The sequence below is a fragment of the Amblyomma maculatum genome, chromosome 3, assembly GCF_055883805.1.
Source record: "Amblyomma maculatum isolate TAMU_Amacu chromosome 3, ASM5588380v1, whole genome shotgun sequence".
Taxonomy (NCBI): domain Eukaryota; kingdom Metazoa; phylum Arthropoda; class Arachnida; order Ixodida; family Ixodidae; genus Amblyomma; species Amblyomma maculatum.
The window spans coordinates 113883110-113907105 of NC_139346.1; the positions used below are offsets into that span (position 1 = coordinate 113883110).

General features: G+C 44.3%; 1 protein-coding gene and 1 long non-coding RNA gene across 2 annotated transcripts; one reads left to right on the top strand and one right to left on the bottom strand.

Moving 5' to 3' along the window:
* Positions 1-505: 505 nt before the first annotated feature.
* On the top strand, positions 506-7842 carry LOC146195737 (uncharacterized). Its single transcript, XR_014705590.1, has 3 exons — positions 506-620; positions 2488-2637; positions 7494-7842. It is a non-coding gene; the product is annotated as an uncharacterized LOC146195737 (long non-coding RNA).
* Positions 7843-9933: 2091 nt separating this feature from the next.
* LOC146195738 (organic cation transporter protein-like) lies at positions 9934-18130 on the bottom strand. Its single transcript, XM_084596846.1, has 3 exons — positions 17726-18130; positions 11094-12153; positions 9934-9962 (listed from the first exon to the last, which is right to left on the bottom strand). The coding sequence occupies exons 1-3, from the start codon at positions 18128-18130 to the stop codon at positions 9934-9936; spliced, it is 1494 nt and encodes a 497-aa protein (XP_084452972.1).
* Between the last annotated feature and the right edge of the window lie 5866 nt (positions 18131-23996).

The following is a 23996-nucleotide window of genomic DNA, read 5'->3' on the forward strand; positions in this document are numbered from 1 at the left end:
TTTTTTAGAAAATGTTTGTCCGTGGTTGGCTTGAAGAAACAATGCGTTTGCGAACACACAAAACAAAACTATTTATTAGAACTCGACTCGAGCGGTGCGCGCTGGCGGCCGCTCATCGGCACGGTCCGAAGTCACGGCTGGCCGGTGCAAGCAGAAGAGGGCTGGGTAAAGGAGGAATGGAATGTTGAGAGGGTCGTTGGTCCTTCGTTCCCACGCGCAGCCCTTGCGAACACAACACCGCGGCGGGAATCACGCGCTGGTTGAGCGGGTCGTTGTTCCCCCTCGCCTACGCGTCTACGTGCAAGACACAACAGACAGCATCCCAAGCTGCGCTGCTGTGCGGCCTCCTCCCGAAGCGTTCATTTCAGAGCTTGTTGGAGACGCTACAAGACTTGTGACAGCTTCTTAAACCTTTCTTTAATTTCTTCCCTCATTAATTTTCTTTTTCATTGTGCTGTGCATAATTTTCTCTCGCGCCTATACATGTCCATGTGCTCCGGTTAATGCTTGCTACATATCAGTGAATAGCTGAGCTGTGAAATGTCGCCGGAGTACGGATTACAGCAACGGCGGGATACCATCGGCATTATCAGACTCAGTGAACGCCGTCATCTTAGACCGTGAGTATATATCTTTGCAGCATGCCATTGCTTCATAATTGGTTCTATATAATCTCCTACCAGTCCCAAATGTTCTCTTTCCTTATTCTCCTCGAAACAACTGCGCGAAGCATGACTTCAAGAACTAAGCGAATTTTCGTCCGGGTTACATGCAAGCAAGTGCGTGGACTTTGGCCGCGATATGAATAGCATTCGCGCCGAAAATAGAGGAGCCGTGCGTAACAGGTGTGTATGCCACCAACACGTGACGGAACACTGCAGGCAGCCATTTGCGCAGTTTTTTGACTGTGCAGCGCGCCGCAATCAATTAGTAACCAGACACTATGCGCCCGTCTTTGTACATATATTTTGGACAGCCTCTCTTCTGCGCGCAGGAAGCCATGTTCACACAGTTTTTCGATTTTGTTAAGAGTTAAGGGCAGTTTTTTGTTTTCAGATGTACAGACGAAGTTTTGAAAACTGTTCGTGCCGTCTGTGCAAGCGAATTTTACAGTGGGGCAGACATGAGCGTGATGCCGCTTGATGACTAGGCTATAATTAAGTTTTAATGAACCTCCACTTTTACAATGGTTAATATCATATTGAGGAATTGAAAGCCGTGAACAGCGCAAGTGAGCCCCTTTTCAAAATTTTCTTAATCGACGCCCCCCTTCTGAGCACGTGCCTTCAGGTGAGGGCGTTATCAGAAAGCGGCGACAATAGGAGAGCGATTTCGCAGACGCGCTTCGAGGGCGGGGGAAAATAACAATACAAGCAAAAAGGCACATCAGCCGTGTGTGCACTGCGTCCCTGTCACTGCAAAGTAAACAACGTGCACGCGGGACACAATGTACAAAACATTGACGGCCGGTATGAGGCAACCATATCGTCCGAAATATATTGCTCGCGAAGCGCTCGATGACGGCGCGCACTTTCAGGCGAAATGGGACAGGACGTCAGGTCCGCCTGTTCGGCAATTACAGCTCTTTGTACCTCACGTGCCGTACCGTATGCATGAAGTGCACGCCATAGCCATCGTGCAAGAATGTTGAAACCGAAGCAGCGATCCACGTATTCTAATTCTATAGGAAATCATTTGGGAGTAGAAAAGAGCAACTTAATATGATGTGCATGGTTCTTTAATGAACGATATGTATAAATGGACGGTTGAATAGTTACAGTAATGGAGTGTTCTGCTAGAATTGTTTACGGCCGTGACCGCAATAAACATTACTCATATTGCTCTTAGCTTTAAGCTGTGGCATTGATAAGCCTATCTAAAGAACCGACTGGCAGTGACAGGTTGTTTACAGCTGTTGTTCAAAAGGTAGGCCATCATGCTATTATTGCAGGCATATTTGCTTCTTTTTGTACCTCTGTTTACTAAAACTTAATTTTGTTCCCCATTCCTAGGGACGCTGCACCTCTTACAACACTCACTGTTCAGTCGCTTTTATTCAAGTATACAAAAAGGAGGAAATGCGCATGCACTCATAGGATAGCCTGTCTTTCCGTTAACAGCTGCAAATAACACGCCACTGCTCCTCGGTACCTTGGATGAAGTTTTCAATGGGGTTACCTGAGATGCCTAGCAATTGCTGTAATATTTATACCAATCACTGCAGTGAAACAGAAAGGTAACACTGCATCACTTTAACTGCTGCATGCACCTATAAACGTGCCTTAATTTATTGCCTATTCTTATAGACGCAGGACCTCTTACTATAGGCTTTGTTCAGTAAGCAACCGTCTTTCATTGCTTCAATTTCTATCTCTCCACCACTTTCTTGTTGCTCTGGGTGTGATCATTTGATTTCATTGTTCAAATCATATTGTTTTATCATGTGTGAATGATTTAGCCTGCACATACATGCTTTCATTTTTTTAGATGCGCATCGGGAGCGTTTTCTACGTAGAAGTGGATCGATTGAGTTGTATCACTGGTGCGAAAACCGACAACCCCCAGAAGATATGTGTCCTGTGGTTGGAAGGGAAATAAAGAAGAAGAAAATCAGCGGAAAAGCCTGCCTAAAAAAAGGTAGCACTGCATCACTGTAACTGCTGCATGCACTTTTAAATATGCCTTATTTTTATTGCCTATTCTTATAGACGGTGGACCTCTTGCTATTGGCTTTTTGCAGAAAGCAACCGCCTTTCATTGCTTCAATTCCTATCTCTCCACCACTTTTTTGTTACTTCGAGTGTGATCCTTTGATTTTATTGTTCAAATCATATTATTAAATCGCTGGTGAATGATTTCGCCTACACATACATGCTTTCATTTTTTTTAGGTGCGCATCGAGAGTGTTTTCTACGTATAAATGGATCGATTAAGTTGTATCACTGGTGCGAAAACCAACAGTTCGGTGCCCCCAGAAGATTTGTGTCTTGTGGGTGGCAGGGGTATAAAGAAGAGGATAATCAGTGGAAAAGCCTGCCTAAAAACTTACAAAGATGGCGCAAAAGCGAAATGCTGATCAGGGTTAGAGTCTGATTACTTCTGTTATCCCATTTCACTTGCTAGGTGATGTGACATATACGAAGCACCTTAGTACAATTTGTGGTATACTCACTGAAAATTGTGTAGACATTAACTTTTTTCTCGTTCAATTATTTTGAGTGACGCACGAATTGGAATAAAACGAAGTCATCCACACGTCTAATGCCCATTGACATTAGATGCGTGGATGAGCTCATTAATAGTGTTCCTATGTGAGCATGCAATAGTTTGTCGAATATATTAATGTGTTAAAAGTTGATTTTTTTACTGTTAACCGGAGTAATACATATGCTCCATATCATAGCATTATTCGCCTGTAGTTTGTATCTGCTCTTTCCTAAATTGTATTCTACAAAGTATACGTGTGTCATCTCGTACGTCTATTTAACTAGCGAACAATTTGCAATCGAATCCCTTTTGTAATGTTTCAGCTACAAATAATGTATGACAGTTGTGACAATATAGGTAGCTTTAGGTATAACATATAGCGCGAAAATCTTTAATATATGCGATGATATTTTTATTCACCGCATTGGCTAAACCAGCCTGTTGAAGAGACGAAATGAAAACAAATATGGATGTCTTCGGACAGGAACAGTAATCGTGGTGCCATGACCATTTTTTTAATTAAATTTTCATATGTCGTGGGCTAATGTCTCGACACAAAGGAATGACCCTTAGGTTTGCCAGATGCGGCGTAGTATTCTCGAAAAAAAAAAAAAAAACGCCTATCACTAAAGCTGGAAAACGCCGTTTTTGTCGTTTCAAAAAGTTGCACGTTTGGAGGCCGGCTGGTTGCGTAAAATTTTGTCATCCACTGTTTTTTACTCACCGCATTTGGGTAACGTTTACTTGTATAAGAAGTATTAAAAGTGTGTTTTATTGATGCAGTTGATTTAGTAAAAAATCGCAAACTTTGCTTCAAGAACAACGCGCTACAAAAATGTTAATGTTCAACCTTACATACTGGCGTGACGCATTGCGTTGTTTGCACTAAAATATTCTGTGTTTATTACGCAGGTCATATTGTTAATTTAAGGCAGAATTTGGAGCTCTAAGCTGCTATGTGTGTTCTCTGTAACGCCACCAAAAGTATTATGCTGGAAAGCGATTTGCTTAAGATTGTAATTATAAAAATTACACATTGAAAAATCATCTTCAAAAATATAGTATTGTTAGTGGTGGTCAAAGCTGACAAATGGAATAATATATTAATAACCTAGATTGAATACTATTGCACCTAGCAATAAAAAAGAATGCAGGACAGAGAAAAAGTTCAGCCTTCACTTGCGTTCTGCCATGAAATTGACAGAAATAGTGAATTAATACCATTTTAAGCTATATTAAGTATTTGTCCCAGAAGCAGAAAAACGGTGTTAAGCGCTGACAATATTTTAAATTTTACTTAAGGTAAAATGTAACTAAATTAAGCAAATACTAAATTGAAGTTTTGATGCCTATTCCATAAGGAGAAGCCATATAAGCACATCTAGAGAACAAAAACAAGCATTTTTATATTTCTAATATTACATTTTGCAGAATTCAATATATTTACTGACTCAAATTAACAAAGTACTTTGCATTGTTTCCACAGATTTTGATAAAAATTGATGTTGCGGCCGTTTCTTCAATTGTAATCAATTTTCCTTATTTTACCATTTTCTTACTTTTGTCCAATTTCAAAATAATATGCAGATACACACACAAATCTAGAGCTTCAAATTTTTTCACAAATAAAGAATGGAACCTAGATAATGTAGAAAAATAGTTTCTGTGCCAAGATATTATTGGATCTTGCAAGAATGCAGGCTGAGTTTGGCCATTATCAGCACAAGCACTCGGTTTAATATTTAATGTTATATTTTTAAACAGTATAACGCAACACTTTTTAGTCCGTGATATTTTTGAGGTACTGAAAATTTTTGAGAGGGATTTGAATGAAAATCGAAGATGATCTTTTTTTAATTGCAGCAAATTTGCCCTTTACTGCTGTTTTCGAATTCTGAGCAATTTTGATGCGTTGTGGAGAACACACCTAGTGGTCTGGAGCTCCAGATACTGCCTGGAATTAAGAACATGCGTCAGGAAGTGAAAACATATTTAGTGCAACCAACCTAATGCATCATATGCCAGTACATAAGGTTAAAAATGAATATATTTGCAGCGTATCGCTCCTGAAGAAAATTTTGCGATTTTTTAATAACACAACTGCAAAAACAAAATAGGTTTCTAATAGTGTTTGTAAATATAAAACCTGCATATATTTAGTGAGTAAAAAAGAGCAGATGACAAAATCATGGTATCCAAACTTGCAACATTTTGAAATGGCAAAAACAGCGTTTTCTACCTCTAGAGATATACCATACAATTGTTTTTTTTTCGAGGAAACTACGCGTATCTTGAAAAACTAAGGTTAATTCTTTTGTGTCTAGATACTTGCCCACCACATATAAGAATTTCATTGGAAACGAAAGATGGCCATGGGACCTCGATTATGTTTCTTATCTAAGGCACCCATAATACGCTGTGAGAAAGCCAATATCAAGGGCTTTTTTTAATATTTCATATTTCGAACGGTTGTGCCATCTAAGAAAATTAGAAAGCTAGGCACACCTTAGGTGTAGCCAGCCCTCACTTTCTGTTACAGCTGCATTTGCTAAGCTGAATTAATGCGTTGATTACTTTATTTTAGCCACGAATATAGCGCTATTACGTGTCAATTTTAAAGAAAGGCCGCAGTGACGCGATTCCTGTAGAATTTGTAAGTGAAATCTGTAAACCTTACAAATCTACCTATATATATGATCTCTTGCAGGTTTTATTCAAGCTACATTACACCTGCTGCGCCCCATAGCTTGAGCCAAGGGTTATAAATAAACCATTAGAAACAGACGATGGAAACCGGTGGTGCATTGCTGGCAGCCACTTAGGACAGCGCAGAAAATTTTTATTTTGTACGTGGGGAAGTGAGGTTATTCGCTTCAAGTACTAAATATTCACTTTAGACAATAAATAGGACTTACAGAGTCGGTGAGCACGTTCGGAAACCCCTGTTTCAATATTTGCGGTTAGAAACCTCATGTGTACCTTTTTTTCCAGCTGTAGATAAATTCCGGGTTATGTAGATACCGAAACCGTTACCAGCCCATTCGCGCACCTCAACTGTGCTGCTCACAACATGATTTTGAGCGGACAAAACAACCTGCCGCTAAGATTGCTAGCCCCATGCATGAGTAAGGGCGATGGCTGGCGATGCTGGAGATGGTTGCTTCGCGTCGGCCCTTTGGCGCACATGAAGGCTCGAGTTACAATGAGCGCGCCGAACTTTGCAATGCGGATAATGACTACAAAGCGGTAAGGATATAAATGAGTTTAACAGTATTTTTCAGCTGTTAATACAAATACAGTCTTGTTGGACGATGTGCTGGCGCGGACGAAGAAACCATAGGCAACTTGTAGGTCTAACGCTACACAGGGCTGTCGAGCCAAGCCAAGTCCTCAATTGTATTGTCCGGGAATCAGATTTCTGTATTTTCGTGGTTTCCTATTGTATCTGGCGTTCAAAATGCAGACGTGAGGGTTCTTTATCACAAATAATCAAACGTGGATTGTGCCGGTACTCTTCAAAGTAGCAACACCATTTATTGTGTAAGTCATTAATCAGTAATTTAGGTAAATAATGTCAATAAGGATTCCAAACAAAACCTTTTCTGTGGCGCTCAAGGTAGCTTCCAGCAATATATATCTGGTTTCCTTTGCCTGCCTCCGAAATGTTTTTTTTTATCCCTTGGATCAAATTTGCTTGAACAAGCAGTATATGTGTAAAAATGATGCACCTGTGAGCTACCCGTTTAAGTGAGCTCCCGTTTAAGTGAACTACCCACAAAACCAGTCAAAAGCGTATATCAGCTAACCAGCGGCCAGTGCAGCAGTCGTGGGCTTAGATCGCTTGTGTATATTATATCTAGTCACTTAAAAAAGTGAAAATGGTCGCCGAACATTCTCTTGGTAACGATTATTAGTATAAACTGTTTGCACATCGCAGAAAGCGTAGGAGCGGCAAAAAACTAGCGCGCCAGTCATATGCGGAGACAGCCGATAATCAAGCACTAATTCCTAGTGTGGGATGAAACACTGGCTGTCTCAGCCGTATTGCTGTGGAGGCGATCAAAATGCAACAGGGCACATGCTATGCAATGTATGTGCGTCTTTCATCCTAATAAACCCAAGGCAGCTGAAACTAGTCTGGAACTCATCAGTATAGTGTTTCTCATTGACCATAAATTTCGGTACATGAATCCTGGAATTTTCTACATCTTCTTAAAATAATGCGCGCGATTTTATATGCCTCGTCATAGTGTTGTAAATTTTGTTTCCTCATTGTTTTTGTGCAGGTGCCATTTGCGAAAAAGTTGGGGTGGACGATTTGGAGGCACACGCATTTATTCGCAGGTGGCTGCCTGGTTCCTGTGACAGGGGGGGTGGAAGAAAAAGGCGTTATACTGAAACCTCCCCTGGCGAACCAGGCATGCCACCTGTGAATGCAATTGCGGGGTCAGCCCCCTCACTACGCCTATGAGTGTGCCCTCCAGCTCCCTGGCCCCTTCCACTTCCCGAGAGCCCGCCCTGCCCTGACCAACCCTGCCACTGCCCCGCTAACTGCTGCTGTGTGTGCCCTCAGCGCTGGCTAGTAACAACTGCCGTCTATAGTAACAATTGCAATAAATATTATCTTTTTGTGAACCATGCCCTTGTTTTGTGAATATCTACTGGTCGCTCATGAGCAACAATTTGAATTTATATGGCCACTCCTATTTGAAAGGCCATTATTGTCCCAGCAAGTTCGATGTGCTGTCACGAATATGGCTAGAATGAAAAAGGCTGCATTTTATGGCCTGCACAGGCAGTGCCACAAAATGTGTAATCTTGACATCATCAATGGCACATGAATGGAGTAGCCGGTGTACCCATAAACCATTGGATTAATATTGGTATCGACAATATGCGGCATGAATGGAGTAGCCAGTGCACCTGCAATGGCTAACCATTGGTATGATATTGGCATTGACAATGGGCCATCAATGGAATAGCTGGTATTAAACAAATATTGGTAATACAATGATGGTATAATGCTGGACAGTATTGGCAAGAATCATGGTGCATGAATGGAAAGTCTAATATTGTGCCTACATTGGTGGCTCCAGCTTGGTTGAACACTGGACCAATCTTGGAACGAAAGATGGGCCAAGAATGGAGAATGTAGTAAAATGCCCAAATGCCAATATCAGTCCAATATTGATGCCATTCTTTTCCAGTGATGAACCATTGTTGGACCAATGCTGGTGTGCTGCTTGGGATGTTTTAAGTAACCTTAATAATTTCAGTTTTAGTTTTGACATGCCAAAACAGCGATTTGATTACTTTTTATTAAACGTTTAATGCTTCGCTAACTAGTGCCCATCTCTGACAAGATACGACGAACAACCAAAACATGTAACACACCTGACGTCCGAAAAAAAAACTGGGAAACTAGCAGCAAACCAAATGTTAGCTTCTACACTCCAGAACTGAATTAAATAGGACTAATTTGACATGATAGATTCAAAGGTATAGTCCGCCACTTTCACTTTCTCAAGCCCCACGACTAGTTTAGAGTTGACATAAATGAAAAGCACATTACCCGTCTCTGTCTTGAGGATGTCCGTTTTGAACATATGCCTGTGCAGAAAAAATTCCAGGGAACTAGTCAGCAGTGCCTTCAAAAAGAATAGACGGCACTCAATGGTGGTATTGCCTTCCTTCAGATTCTTTTGCTTCATGCCTTTTTGCTAGTGCCTAGCATGTTTTCAGCTGCGCGAATCTAGCGCTTCTTTAATGCAAACGCGTTGGCGATAGGCCCGTATGGCCTTCGAACGCTCCTGAGAATATGTCCAATGATTTACACCATTGTGGCGTCATTCCTTTACGCTATAAGTATGCTTTGGCTGATGCAGGCTTTACACGCTTGTTACTAACTGGCGCGATGGTGAGGTACCTGCTTGCATTCACGTACAGCTGAACCCTTAGAACAACTCGAGTTGTACTGTGTTGTCGGACAACTTTCCTAACTGCTCGAGATGCCCGCCGTGATTAGTTTGCTCACTTCTTGCTCAATTGATGATTCAAAAGGCTTGGAGAAGATAACTGTGTCATCATTGTGCTGCCATTGTTTCGACTATATAAAGCGTCCCCTAGAACGCGTACACGGAACTCACAGCATGCCATCGCCCAGGTGTGCTTCTCACCATCACTTAATCAAATTGCATCGAATCACTTTTTTTTAGGAACTATTATTAATAACCCCTGCGCAGCACAAATTCGTGTTCTGCTAAATTTTACTGCAGAGCGTCTAAGCAGCAAATCTGGAGCAGTTTTGCAGCAGTGTTGCGTTTTGGAGCAGGACGGAGCAGGAAAAGCAGTTTAGAGTGGAACGGAGCAAATGGAGCAGCACTTACACCCCTGCCTTATTAACCCCCATTCAGCATTTATTTCCCACCATGCTGCTCGTAAAAATCCAGTGTATAATAAAACAACTATCTCAACACAAATAAAAGCACCAAAGTGAGAGGCGAGTACAATTTTCCTCTCTTTTACCCTAAAATACCTCCCTTTATATAGGGGATGAATAAAATACCCTTTCATTTGTTCTAAAAATAACCTCCTCTGGTTCTGCGCTAGAGGACAAGCCATTTACTTCATCTTGTGAGTTTTCTTGCCAAAACTATAGGAAGCGATAAAGCATCGATAGCTTCACAAGAAAAATATGAGGCGTTTCTTCAGTTCTCAAATTTTTTGCTACGAATCGCTTCCCAAACACCCAAGTTCTGCACAAAACAAAAACAGATTCCCAATCAAAAGATAAATGTCGCATAGTTGTTTCGGCTAAAATTATAAAACATTGTGCAAATGTTTCAAGTTTGTGCTGCAATCTTTAGTATCACTAAGATTTTTGTCAGAAATTGGCATAATTTGGGAAGCAAACAATTACGTTGTAAGGAAATATAGTCACGAACGAGAAGCAGTCAATACTGAAAGGCTATGGCCAGGGAAGACTTTACTTCAAGAAATGGAAGACTATGGACAAATTGTGCACATTTCAAAGCAGGCACGCAATTCTTCATTCTTCTGCGGTTGGACGCTGCTTATGCTTTAATGTGTAAAAAAAAACAGAAATGAGTGCCTAGGGCACGCAACACGAACGGCACAGCAAGAAAACGTACAAATAAATCATTGTTTTTAACCCCACTCCCCCCCCCCCCCCCCCTATTTTACAATTTCCATTGAGGGGATAGCTATAGGAAAGCAAGGCTGAAGTAAACAATAAAAACGCAGTTGGTGGTATATAATAAAGTTTACCAGGATGGAAGCTTGGGCGAGTTGGTGACGGTTTTCTTGCAACATAGCGCTAAACAGACAAGGACACAGCGAGACACAGCTAGACATAGCGCCCGTCCCGTGTGTCTCGCTGTGTTGCAAGAAATGGTGGTATATAGTTGCATGCAAAGAAGCGCTTACATTTTCAGCTTAGTTTGCCGGGTACACAAACCGCGTATGACAACATGACATTGAAAAATTTCAGTTTACCAGGCACGTTTTCTAATAGGCTTCAGTCTTTATACAGAGGTACTTTTTTTTTGCATTCGCTTGGGATTAACGCTTACGTCGTTTTTTGGCTTTAGCGGGCCTCAGCGTGGATTGCAAGGCCAGCTTGCGTCCTTCGGGGCCTAGAGAACCCGTCGGGGGCAACTTATTCGGCTTCTCAAGGAACACTTCAGGAAGCCACTGTACCGCCGCAACACTCAACATTGTCATCAATGCCGCGTACATGCTGAAAAAAACGCCTTCGGTTTGCCCCTTCAGCTTGGTGATAAATACTCCAACTAACGACCCGAAGCCGCCGAAAAAAATTGATAGGCTCACTCCCGCGCAGCGAATCTTCGTGGGAAAAATATCACCTGCGTAGCCCATCACAAGACTAATAGACCCGGAAGCCACAGCCTTCGTTAGGGCGTGTAAGAAGGGAGTCAGAACGTTGTCGCCGCTGAGTATGAGCAAATACTTCGCGACGACGCAGCCGCACGTGATGGCGAGAACTGCAGATAGTGTCTCGCGTATCCCATAGCGGTTCACCGCCAAAATGATGAGCCAGTAAACAGTCGTCGACAAGCCGATGAATATTCCTAGCCAAAGGTAGTCGAATGCGTGATCGGTGAGGAGGAGCCCGAAGTAGACGCCGCTCAATGTGAACCTCGTGAAGAACGCCGCAGCTGCGAGCCGCCGCATTCTCATGGCCTCCAGGATGCCTTGTGAGGCGGTAGCCATGGATGTCTGCTGCTGACTATCATGCAGTCTCCTCAGCTCTCTGACCAGCACTCGAAAGTTTTCGCGGGCTTTATCTACGTTCTGACCATTGACCTTTGCCGCCAAGAGCACGGCCTCCTCTGCTTGACGAAGTTTCCAGGTCGCGACGAGCCAGGCGGGGGACTCATGCAGCAGAAAGCACCACGCAGCGAAGATCACCGCCGGAGTGATGATAAAACTTTGAGCCAGCATCCAGCCAGGTCTCAGCGACGAGAAGATTTCCACAATAGGTGGCACTAAGGTGGCCGCCACGGCCGTGTGAAGCAACATGAACAACCAGCGCTGAGCAGGACCCGTCCCCTCGTAAAGCAGGATGAAGGTAAGAATGTAACCGCCGTTTGCGGCCGCTATGGCTAGGACGCGATTGATAAGGAAGAACGTGAATGTCCTTGCTGCACTGCTGGTGATCACGGAGAATACCACTACGGCTGCACAGACCATTATTACCGGTTTCCTGCCGACGCGGTCAGACACGAAACCCGCCGCGGGTGTCAGTATTGCGTAAGCGAGGCAAGAGATGAGCGAAGACAGCGGGTAGAGGAACTGGCGGTTGCACACAAGATCGAATCGGCTCACAATGCTGTCGCCCTTGTTTTCGATGTCGTATTCCCAGCCCTTGCACGCTATAACAGTCCTGTTTTCCTGGACTGTGTCCTGCGTGACAGAAGCACGAATTGTAAGTTTTTTCTTCAAATCATAGATTTTTTTCGGTCCTAATAGTGCATTACAACCGTGACCTTGCACCCATTTTTTTTTAACCACACAAAGACAGTAAGTTAGCTTGATAGAGACGGTTTGGAAATGGTTAAAACATTGTTGAAAAGTACGAACTACAGCGCCACCTAAATACCAATCCAATTGCCAGCTCACCTCATAAATTCCCATTTAGTACTAATCAGCGCATTCAGATAATATTGTACGCTGTACACATGACCTTGTGTGAGTATCTTTCTCTGCACACTGAATACACGTGTTAAAGCAGGGTTTATATACAGGAAAGACAGCTTAATTTAACCAAGTCTAATTAATAACACATTTGTGTTACAACACACAATAACAGTACACATTTGGATAGAGCTGGTAGCAGTCTTGCGCACCACGGGAAATGTTTTTTTTTTTTGTAATTAAATATTTAGTATTAAGATATGTTTTCTTATTTACTACATATTTTATTTAGACAATAAATGTGATTTGCAATATTATAGAGCACATTCACAAGCCCCTATTAAATTTATTTCCGACAAAGAAAGCCTCACATTTATCTTTTTTTCGATCCAAGAATAATTCCCGCGAAATGCAAAAAAACGTCTCGTAACCACCGCATTCTCGCGCCAGAATTGTGCTGCTCTCCATCGTATTTTTAATGATCGAAATCAGCCGCGGTGGTGGCTCTACAGCACCGTTGATGTGGCAGGCCGATATGACTGCGATCTTCGATATTTGCTGTGACATTTATTTGCCCGAGTCAGATATTCAGGCCACATCAAGGTGGAAGTTGCAGCGAGCTCGCCGCGGTCGCTGCAATCATCCCCAATATATTAACCTACCGCTGGAACTGCGCCATCAAGCAACGGCCGCAGCTAATTTTATTCACTCAAACACTATTGGGATCGCGTCAATGTGCGCGAATCGGGGTCACGTGATATTTTTTTTTTTTTGTATTTCGCGGGCTTTCTTTGGAGCTAAGATATAATTAACTGGGGAATTCAGAAAGCTTTTTCCCAATCACATTTATTGTCCAAAAGCAATGTCTTGTAAAATATAAAAATAATTAAATAATAGCAAAATAAGATATAAAGTGTAGTGCGCCATACGGCTGCCACCTCTGTGCAAGTGGTTTCCATAACCAACCTCAAATTCTTTTATTTTTTAACCATCGGCTTAATTATCTTGGACACCCTGTATACTCTAGGACAACCTTGCGAGAAATATAGAGCAAAGTACACCACGCAGAACATCGTTCTTATAGAGAACATGGTCATATATAGGAGCTCCATCAAGGAAAACTCCATAAAGAAATGGTAGGAGCTGCTTTATTCTCAATGCTACAAACCTTGCGCACACTATTCAGCCTCGCCTAAAGGAGGAAAATCATTAAGGAAGGAAGATTTATTAGGTAAGGAAGATTTAGCCAACGACGATTATATGTATGGACTTTTAGGTGCGCTCGATGCACTCAAGACTCCTAATGTGCAACTATGGCAGTGTGGAAATTCTAGTAGAAATTAAGAAGAAATGGACATGGGCAGGACACGTAGTGCGAAGAGAGGATACCGATGGTCGCTGAGGGTAACAAAGTGGATTCCAAAGGAAGGAAAGCGTAGCAGGGGCGGCAGAAAGTTAGGTGGGCGGATGAGATTAAGAATTTCGCAGGGGTCAAGTGGATGCAGCTAGCACAGAACCGGGTTAAGTGGAGAAATATGGGAGAGGCCTTCGCCCTGCAGTGGGTATAATCAGGCTGATGATGATGATGATGATGATGATGATGATGATGATGATGATGATGATGATGATGATGATGATGATGATGATGATGGCAGTGTAACACGAGGCAGTATGCATGTAATATATGCATCACAGTTATCCAAACTCAGCATGTACGTACAGCTAGAGCTCCGTTATAGTTGCGCCGCCTATCGATGGCGACGTGAAAGTCTGTAGTATCTGTCATCGCAGGCTATCCTCGGTGATATCTGTTTCTGTGCTTGCGTTGTGAAAGATAGTAGCCATTACTTATAGTGGTTGGCTCACAAAATATCTGAATTTTGCAATAAAAGGTTGTTATGTAGCGCTATATGTTAACATAGCTTCATATACCCCTAGAGAATGCATACCAAGGGCTATAGAAACCGTCGCCAGTTCACCGTACCTAGCGACTGCAGGGGAAAAAAAACTAGTGTTTAGAAAGCTCGCTGCGTACGCATCGGGCACGATACAATGCGGCGGTGGCCGGGAAGTCTAATCGACCGCCATTCAAAGTACTCCTATTTCGCCAGCGGTATTTATAATTGCTCTGGGCGACGAAGTTTTCCTTGTGCTTGATGTCGCTGCCGGAAAAAACGATAAAATGCTTCAGTAGGCTTCCATGAAGCTGCTTCGAAATGAAATGGAGGTAGCATCTCAAATTGAGGACAATCACTTATATATAAATTTCCCACCCCTGGCATACCTGTGAGCTTCTCCTACTTCTTTCGGTGCTGTGCAATGACTCGCGTTGCCTGAACACATAGCGGAGCCCAGCGTAAAGAAAACATTTGCTGCTCTGCTTTCGGCAGAAAGCTGCGGAGTGCAGGCTTCCATAGAAAAACAATTCTGAATTTCAACCAAGAGTTGCCTCATTTCCTTACTCTCCTAGCGCAAGCTTTTTTTCTTTTCAGTGGCATGATGCACAACCGCTCATAACTGTGTTGCAGGGGCCCCCTGCTCCTAATTAGCAGCCACCGTCTCGCAATTATGCTACATTGTGATAACTAATAACCTCTGCCAAGTGTCAATACATCCTCCCAAATCTTAGTTTCAATAAGAATCGGTATTTTTTTTTTGCCGCTATCTTGAGCTGTCAGGAAGAAAGCAAATTTGATTTGAGCACATATTTAGTTAGTCCTTAATTATTACTGAGTAACCCAAGCCTTTTCTTTTAGTAAGGAACTAGTGCACCTTGCAGCTCTTAATGCATGCCTTCATATGCTCACAAAAGCTCAGGGAGCGATAGCCCTCCCAGCGTTGGGTCATGCGCTTAGCGCTGAGCGATAGTCCCTTCGCGGCCAAAACGTTCGCACTTTCGACATTATAGCAGTTAACGAAACAAGCTTCAGTTATCATTCCGTCGCGCTCTTATTGCAGTATAAATGCGTTGTCATTACACTCACCCGACCTGATATTTATTTTATTTATTTATTTAGAAATACTGCACAGTCGCTTGACTCCAAACAGGGGGAGAGACAAATAAAAACTACATCACAAGAATACATCAACAAAGGAAATCACAATTAATTACAGAAAGTCAAAGCATGAGGCATATCAACAAAACAAAAAAACAATGCACGAATACAAGTACAACTTCATTCAATCATTTTCAGATTTGCGACGAACTGTTCGGCACTGCGACTGTCCACAATATTCCTAGATAATTTATTCCAAGCTTATTTATCGAACGGTATAAAGCGTGAAGGCAAGGAGCTATGTACCAACATTGTTTTAAACGTCACTGAAGCTGAAAGCTACCTGAGCTGCTTCTCTCTAGCCCAATAGCACACAACTACAGCGTCTGATCTGTACTGAACGATAGAAAGCGTCCCATAGTTTTGTTTTTATTCAGCGAGTTCACCACACGGGAATTCCGGCAACGCAATTTTTGTAACGCGCAGACCACGGCACTACTTTTGAATATCACAAAAGGCGACGTAATCGTTTACCTGTACACTCAGACCATGTATACTCAGGAGCGAAAGCCACGCAACTAAAACGTCTTTAGGCTCTAGAGACTATCAGCGCGCATAGGAATGTTACCGTACTATATGCAGCGCCGAAGTTGAGCCAACATTCAACCATAGCAAAGGCTTCTGTGGTCCCCTGAAAGCAACAATCAGGTTGGTTTATTGCAGGATTGATTCGCATTGTTGGAACCGAGGAGCGCGCCGGAGCACGTAATATTATGCCATTTAAAAACAAAGAAGCGAAGACGTACCACACGTTGTCGGCCTTTGTAAGCGACCACCGTGAAAGCGTAACAGCGTACGATTTGTCATCCGCCTTCGTTACATTTTAGTGATGTGAATATCGCCAGCAAAGAGCTTTCCTGCATGTCGTGAAACCCTTAAATATGCGACATTCATTCTGCATGTTGCAGGTCAGCAGGGCTGTGGAAAATATTTGCATGACATTCGAGGCTGGAGTGGCCGCGATGGTTAATCTAAACTTCAGCAGCATCTATGCATAGCCAGTCGAGAAACCACAATCCTTGCTTTTACATTTCCGAGTCATCTATCCACGCTGTTTTGAGCAGTCTATGGGCAGTCAGTACTGCGGAACTTAATGAGCGCAACTACTGTTTTATTGGCAATTTTCTGGCAATGTTATGCACGTCTGCTTCAGAGAAAGCACTGACCATGAAATGCAGCGACTGCTTTAAATTTCACTTCTTTTGCTACAGAGAGCGCCGCTTGAGCACTTCGCGGCAAGCCTATCGACGTCTATACGCTGCGGCATTGACGCTCGCCCTCGTAAGCGTAACAGCGCAATAGAGGGCGCGGTCTTCTGTTGTTCCTTGCATTTGACGGTAACACGACAATCAAGCCTGAAATCGATAAATACATTTCGCCAAATGCGCCTAGCCAGTGACAATACCCATTGCCAGCAAGTCAACCGAACTTTCCTCGCTCTTTTATTCTTACCCACCACTTCCTATTTCCTAAAGTGTGCTCATATCTCATTGCTCCAGTCTCTTCACGTTGAGCTTTTATTTTTCATGTCGCGGAAAAGTGTTCAGAATAAACAGGCAGTGGCCCAAAACTGTTAAACCCAGAGAATGCAGAAAATAAAGTCTCAATGCTTTATTTTCAACCTAATACCGACAAGCTACAGTTTTCAACACGGGCAGTTGTATCTTAGCAGTAGTGGCTCACATAATGATTAACTACGGCTGACACACCAGTCATTCACTTAATTATAACAAAAGCTGTAGGAATACTTCTAATTCCTATTCAGTTTTAGCGAGATAAATGCGAATGCCGGCCTCTAATTTACTGTCTTCTGGAGTTATTGTCCTCGTCCGCCGGATAACGACATTCAGTCTTGGTTTGGACAACTGCTGTGGGAAAGCTGTCCATGGTGATTTAATTCATCGCCAAGACGGTATTCTCCTTCAGAAACCGTTCGCTTCAAGTTGTTCTTGTCGTTAGGCTAACCCTCTCCTAAATAATTATTTCGACCTGGAGTGGTGTCCGACTTCCGTTGGTGTTTGGCTGCTGATTGCGAGGATGTGATTTCGAATTCCATCCGGGCACCTCTTCTCAACTGAGGCGAAATGCAAACTGAGCGTGCACCATCCGACACCAACGCACGTTATGGAACATCAGATGTTCTAATATTAATCCGCAGCTCTCTACACTTTTGTGCGTCAGCACATTTGTCACTTCGAGGCGTTCAACACTACGCACATGTAATGAAACGTTGTTTCCCACGCCCACATTAACAAAAAAAAAACAACGCTGGAAAACGTGCTCACCTCCAAGAGCGGGTCGAACATGGTGCACTTGCTGAAGCTGCCGTCCGCCTCGATGGGGAGGGAAAGATTCTTCCAGGCGTCCGTGGGCAGATGTGCGAGTTCAACGGGCGGCCGGCACCAGTGCTCCACGGGTCGGCCGATGAGCTGATAAGAGGTGAACTGGGTGATCACCATTGACACGCACAGGATGCCGCCAACAAGCATGCTTCGCTGGTAAGGGCCGTGACCCAGAAGAGTGTTGACGCTCCCCTGGAGCTCCGCCAAGTTGACCGGAGCAACATCGCTCGCCCGGCAAGCGATGCTCGGGGCGGCCGTCCCGTCGGGGAACTGAGATTCGTTTGTGTACAGCGTGGTCGCTGTCGTGGCCTCCACCTTGGCTATAACGCCCGCATCCTTGGACGCCATCTCTGTTAGCGTTTGGGGTGCAAAACTCGGCCGCTCAGCAAGCTTTGCATTGCATTCGCCACTGCTGCATTTGGTCTTCTTCTTCTTCTTCTTCTTCTCTTTCAGTGCATATGGCACATGCCCACAGTGGCGGATTGGCCAGAATTCATTGTAGCTGTCAGAATAGAATTTATGATGTCGATTTAACTGCGTGATACATAAATTAATACTTAAGAATTAGTGTTCCTAAAATAATTTGGGATTTTGAGGCGATAGGAATAAAAATCAATGAAAAAAGGGTTGACAGATTAGCGCAACACACAAATCATACGGTAGCAATATTATAGTTGTGAAGTAACTCACACATCGGCTTTATGGCATACCGTTTGACGATTGCACCAAAGGAGAGGAGGACAGGAACTGTAAATGGCAGTCCTAGGAGAGAAAAAAGTATTTCTAAATAATTTCTTTTCTGAGTAGCATACCTGCGGCAGGAGAGAATATCATGTTCAATTGTTTCCACGTCATCCCATGACGTACAAACATTCGATGACGTGAATCAAGAGACATAAATAAAGATCGAGGCAAGGAATTCTACAATGCATGAGAGTCACGGAGACCTCACATTGGCTGGAGGTACAATATCGTACATTCCAATTGAAATATATATGCTTGAAATCCGTAGTCGCAAGGAGTGGCTCCTGGCTCAAGGAGTGCAACGTTTTAAACCGTTCAAAACGGGATATATTTCGCAACATAACATTCGATACAACACCGACAACAAGCCCATTGAGAGCTGAATTTGCTACATAATCCGTCATTATATTAGAAGCGATGCACAGTGCCCCGGAACCCACTGAAAACACACTTCCTGTAAATGTAACGGAAGGAAAAACATCATGGTTTGTTTCAAAAGACGCATCTTCGGGCTTTCTAATGACTGACAGGCAGTCAAAGAGTATGATTACGTGCGTAACGTTACAGGGAACTTTTAGAAGGGCCAAACCAATTGCAAGAGATTCAGTAGTAAATATTGGTGTGTAATCAAGGATCTTTACCGATAAACTCCAGTTGAGTGCCTGGGAATAAATACCTAATGCTGCTTTTTCATCCCGTTGTGTGGCATTGTGAAAATAGCTTTGTGTCGTGGTTATTGTAATAGGTAATCTTCAGTGTGGGCATTTGTTACAGTAGTTTCTCCAGTGCTTTGTTTTATTGGCAATCACTGGTCAAAGAAGAGTGCGGAAGTGGTTTGAACATTGCAAACAGGTATTTCTGAAATAGGCTAAAATGCAATTTTCGGACAACAAGAACGGAGTACATACAAATTTTGGTTGCTTATACTGCGGCCAATGATAATCCAGAAACTGAGCTTGGTGTATAATAAAAATGGAAGCAGCCACTCCAGACAGAGGTTCAAGTGCTCGTAAAAAGGTTCGCACAGCGAGGAGCTCAAACCAAGAGTTCAAGTTTCGAACACGAGCCTATAAATAAAGGACTGCATTTAAAACTGATTTTTGTAATCCCAAACATAGTCGTAAAGTGCGCCTCTCCAGTAGCAACAAAGGTCGTAGTTTGTATTAAGGACTGCCAGAGAAATGAAAACAGCCGAACTCCAGAATTGGTCTCAAAAGATGGCAGACAACACCTTATTAGAAACTGCGTTGAGCTGTTACAATAGCGTCGCAGTGACCCCCAATAATGTAGATTGTTGCGCCAGTTGGGTATGCTGTTATTTAATGATGTCGAGGCAAAATTGTAGGCGGCGGGCAGGTGCAAAACCAATTAGCTACAGAGCCTTGTCAACAGATGAACTCAAATGACTTGAAAGCTTTTGCTCTGCATGAAAGGTACCTGCTCTTCCTGATTTAACTTGAATCTAGCAGTAAAATGTCAGATCATTACATTATCATTAATTACATCAAAGCCACATTCCATTACCACTCCTTTCACAAAATGAGCCTAGTGTAGTGACAAATGAAAGAACAAAAAACATATTGCAGGTATACATGTGAGATGTAAAAAAAGTGAATATTTCTTGGTATTTTTAAAATTTAAGCTTATGACAGTTGAAAACAATATACTTTTGTCTTGCAACTAATTACTCTGCTTTCAAATCCTAATGAGACGTGCGACACACCGAAATTAAAATATTCAAAAACAAATGTTATATTTACGCTTCTCTACATTATGACGCTTACTTCATCACTTATAGATATGGCGTTTTTAAGCTTTTAGTTTCATGCAAATGCGCCAATACACGTTTCTGGATATGCTAAACACATTAATTAGAGAAAAGTTTTGTTTTCTATAGCATGAATGAAAGTAAACAGTATGTCTACGTTCCTCCGCACGCTCTACAGTGGGACAGATTAACTCAAAGAAGACTGTAAGAAAACGTCGGCACAATGATCTAGAACGAGAAATTGCTCACCGGAAGGAATTTATGTGCGCCAAAATGTCGGCATACAAGAAAGGAACAACATGAAAGCATTCCACTCTCCCTTAAGGCTATTTCACATGCCAGTGAACACGCTCGCCATTTCTGCCACTACGTCGCAAACAATTATTCCGAGTGATTGCAGCAACTCAGGGTCGAAGAACGACGAGGTTCCAACAAGTTTGAAATATTTTGCCGTGTCGATGCGGGTTGTTGCGAAATTTGCTCACTTTCCTATGAGCTAGACGTTACTCGCTTGCTGCATTGAAATAGCAAGCGCTTGTTATTTCCCTCGTGAACGAACGGTAGAGCAACAACGTGCGTAACAGATGCAAAATACATGGTAAAAGTGGTCAAAGTTTCGAGGGTCAATATCACCAAAGACGACAGATGAAATTCTTACCACTCGGTCAACACTGCTTTGCGCAACCCGTCAGAGGAAGGATAGGGGCAAACAGACAATGAACACACAGCACGCTATAAGCACCACGCTGACCCAGAATTCACAAAGCCGTTCTCCCCCCCCCCCCCTCTTCCTGGTTCAACGCAAAAAGAAAACGTATGCAAACACAGACGGAGGAAGGTCAGAGCACGTGGAACGGCGGACAGTTGGGCGAAGGTAAAAACAGGTTCCGCCTCGCACGGTGGGCGTGGGGCCGCAGTGAAAAGCGACTCGCACGTGGAGTCGAGCTGGCGGTCGAACCCCCACGCGCCGAGGCCAAGGAGCGAGCGCTGTTGTTGTTTTTTTCTCCTTTTCTCCCCTTTTCTTGGGTGCGGGCGCGCGGCCGCGCGGGAGGCTTGGTTTGTTTCGCCCCTTCGCCCCGAGGCGTCGCCAGGAAGCGAACGACAGACGCATCCAATTATCAGCCGGGAACAACAGTGGCACGCTTCTGCGAACCACTTTACGGCCAACCCGTCCAGCGATGTCCCGCCGTGGCACCAAGCATGGGTGCAGGGAGACGCCGTTAATGAAGCTTTTTGCACTGCCACAAGCGCTCACTAAATGTCCTGCAGAAGGCGACAATGGGCGCGACCCTCGGCCCTCCCAAGTAGGCAATCAGCCCAGCGATCTCCCGCTGTGTCGCGAAACATCGGGGCAGAGAGACCCCGATAATGAAGCCATTTTGCCCTGCCCCAAGCGCTCACTAAACGCCCTGTAGAAGGCGACAATAGGTGCGGCACTTAGCCCCCACGCAGCGGCTCATCGGGTGCGAGCAACAGCGACGCTACACTGCTCTGGGACAGTGCCCCCCCTCCTCTCCTCGAACGGGACGGCGGGGTGGCCTAGTCTCGAGATCCCCCGCGGCGTTTCTTTCACAAAGGCGCCAGCTGCAAGGTCGCGTCGCAAACACGCTGAAGAGGGGAGGCAAAGACAGGCGCCGTGTGAGAGGGTTTGGGGACCAGCGAGTGGAAAGAGTGTGTGTTTTGAATGTTGTATTTTTATTTGACGTAATTAAGAACCTGGGTCCGAGATTATTCCCAACCCACTGGGGTTGTGGCATGTTTTTAAATAATTTGATTGGCTGCTTCATTTTTGGGGCGGATCACCTAAGGTGACCGCCCTTGGGTCTTTGTTGATGTCTGGTATCAAAAAGCGGTCCTCGGACCATGTTCGACAGTCAAGATTGAGGCTCCATGCTTAGCACGTATTTACAGTCCCTAGGCTTTAACCGAAATGCTCAGTAGAAAAGTAAGGGCTTGTAGAGTGACTTCTCTGTGCGAGAGTCTATTTTGTTTTAAGTTGCAGTTGTCTGTGTGACTCTTGTTACTATAACTTACAGTTTGCCAATGTAAACTATTTTGCTTCTGTAAATATATATCTCCTCCTGGTCATCATCAGATCATCGTCTTCTGCTTCTCTACCTGCCGAACACGAACTTAACATCACTGGCGCAGTACGACAGGGTTCGGCGACCAGCGACAACGAGCATCACCCAGAGCACCCAGGCCCTGGGAACCCACTAGGCAACAAGCGTCCGCACGTCCAGCCAGAAGCAGCAAGGTGATCCAGGCCCCGAACCAGAGGCAGCGTTCTGGGGAAGGACTCCGACGACGCTGCGGCACCAAGGGACGGAGGCCCCAACTGGCGACACCAGCACGGGTAAGCGGGATTTCTTGCGCTTTGTTGAAGTGGCTATGGCTCAAGTGTAAAGTGGCGTATGGTTTTAACACGGAGCATGATGGCGAGCGTAGGCGAGAGAGAGACAGGTGGAGATATAACAGATGACAGCGAGCAGTCGCAGCAAACGACAACTCAGCCTGTAGCAGGAGCGCTACGTGAAGTAGCGGAGATGTCGGTATCCGATGCGGTTGCAATTCGCCGCATGGAACTAGATTTTGAGCTGGAAAAATTGAAAATTCTTTCACAGGAACGCCTAGAGTTACAGAAACTTGGGCTAGATCCAGCGGTTGCAATGGCGATAGCGGGAAGCGGGCAGACGTCTGTAAGGTCAGACATTCACGATCAGCGTCGAATGGGGCCCGATCCAGTCTCCCAATGCGCTAAAGTCCTTAAGGGACTGAAGCTGCCGTGTGACGCGGACGTGCCATTATGGTTCGAGGAAGTCGAGAGAATTTTCACGACGTACAAGGTGCCAAACGAAAGCCGCGTTCACTTAATTATGCCAGCACTAGCTGAGCGTGTCAGGTACCTTCTCCGTAACCTCGGGGACGATGAGTGTGGCGGCAGCTACGAGTCGGTAAAAACAGCCGTTTTAAAGGAGCTGAAGCTTAACCCCTCAGAACACCTCGAACGCTTTGAGCGCGCGACGAAACGCCGCGATGAAACTTGGGCGCAGTTCACCTCGCGCACTAAGACGTACTTTCAGTACTACCTTCGGTCACGGGACGTAGAAACCAAAGACGACCTGGTATCATTGATCATCGCAGATCGCATAAAGGGTAGCTTGAGCCCTGAGGGCTTAGAGTATGTGCGTCTTCGTGAGGAGGAGAGGTGGCTAAAACCGGATGAAATATCCGACGTTCTCCAAACGTTCGAACATGCTAAGGGCAAGGGGCGAGCAGCGAAACAAGTTGTTGTGTATGCGGAAAAACCGAAGGGACCCTCGCAAGCAGCGAACAATGATAGCAAACGGCCAATTCAGTGTTATAAGTGCCGCGCATCTGGCCACCGAGCCAAGGAATGCCCTCGCGCTTCACAAAACGTGCAGAAGAAGGAGAAACGCGCTCGAGCTCAAAAAGTAGCTGTAGCCAACGTAGAGGCATGCGAAACACCGGCGTCAGTAACCTCCCAGACAACCCTAGTAGCAGACATGAAAACGCCCCAGTCATTCGACGAGGTACGCAAATCGAAGCTACAGCAGGTGGAGATTGAGTGCGCAGGGATACCGGCGACAGCTATAATTGATACCGATAGCGAGATAACCGTGGCTAGGGAAGGCCTCGTGCCAAGTATATGTCGGGAGCCATCCGGCTCCCGACCCCTCC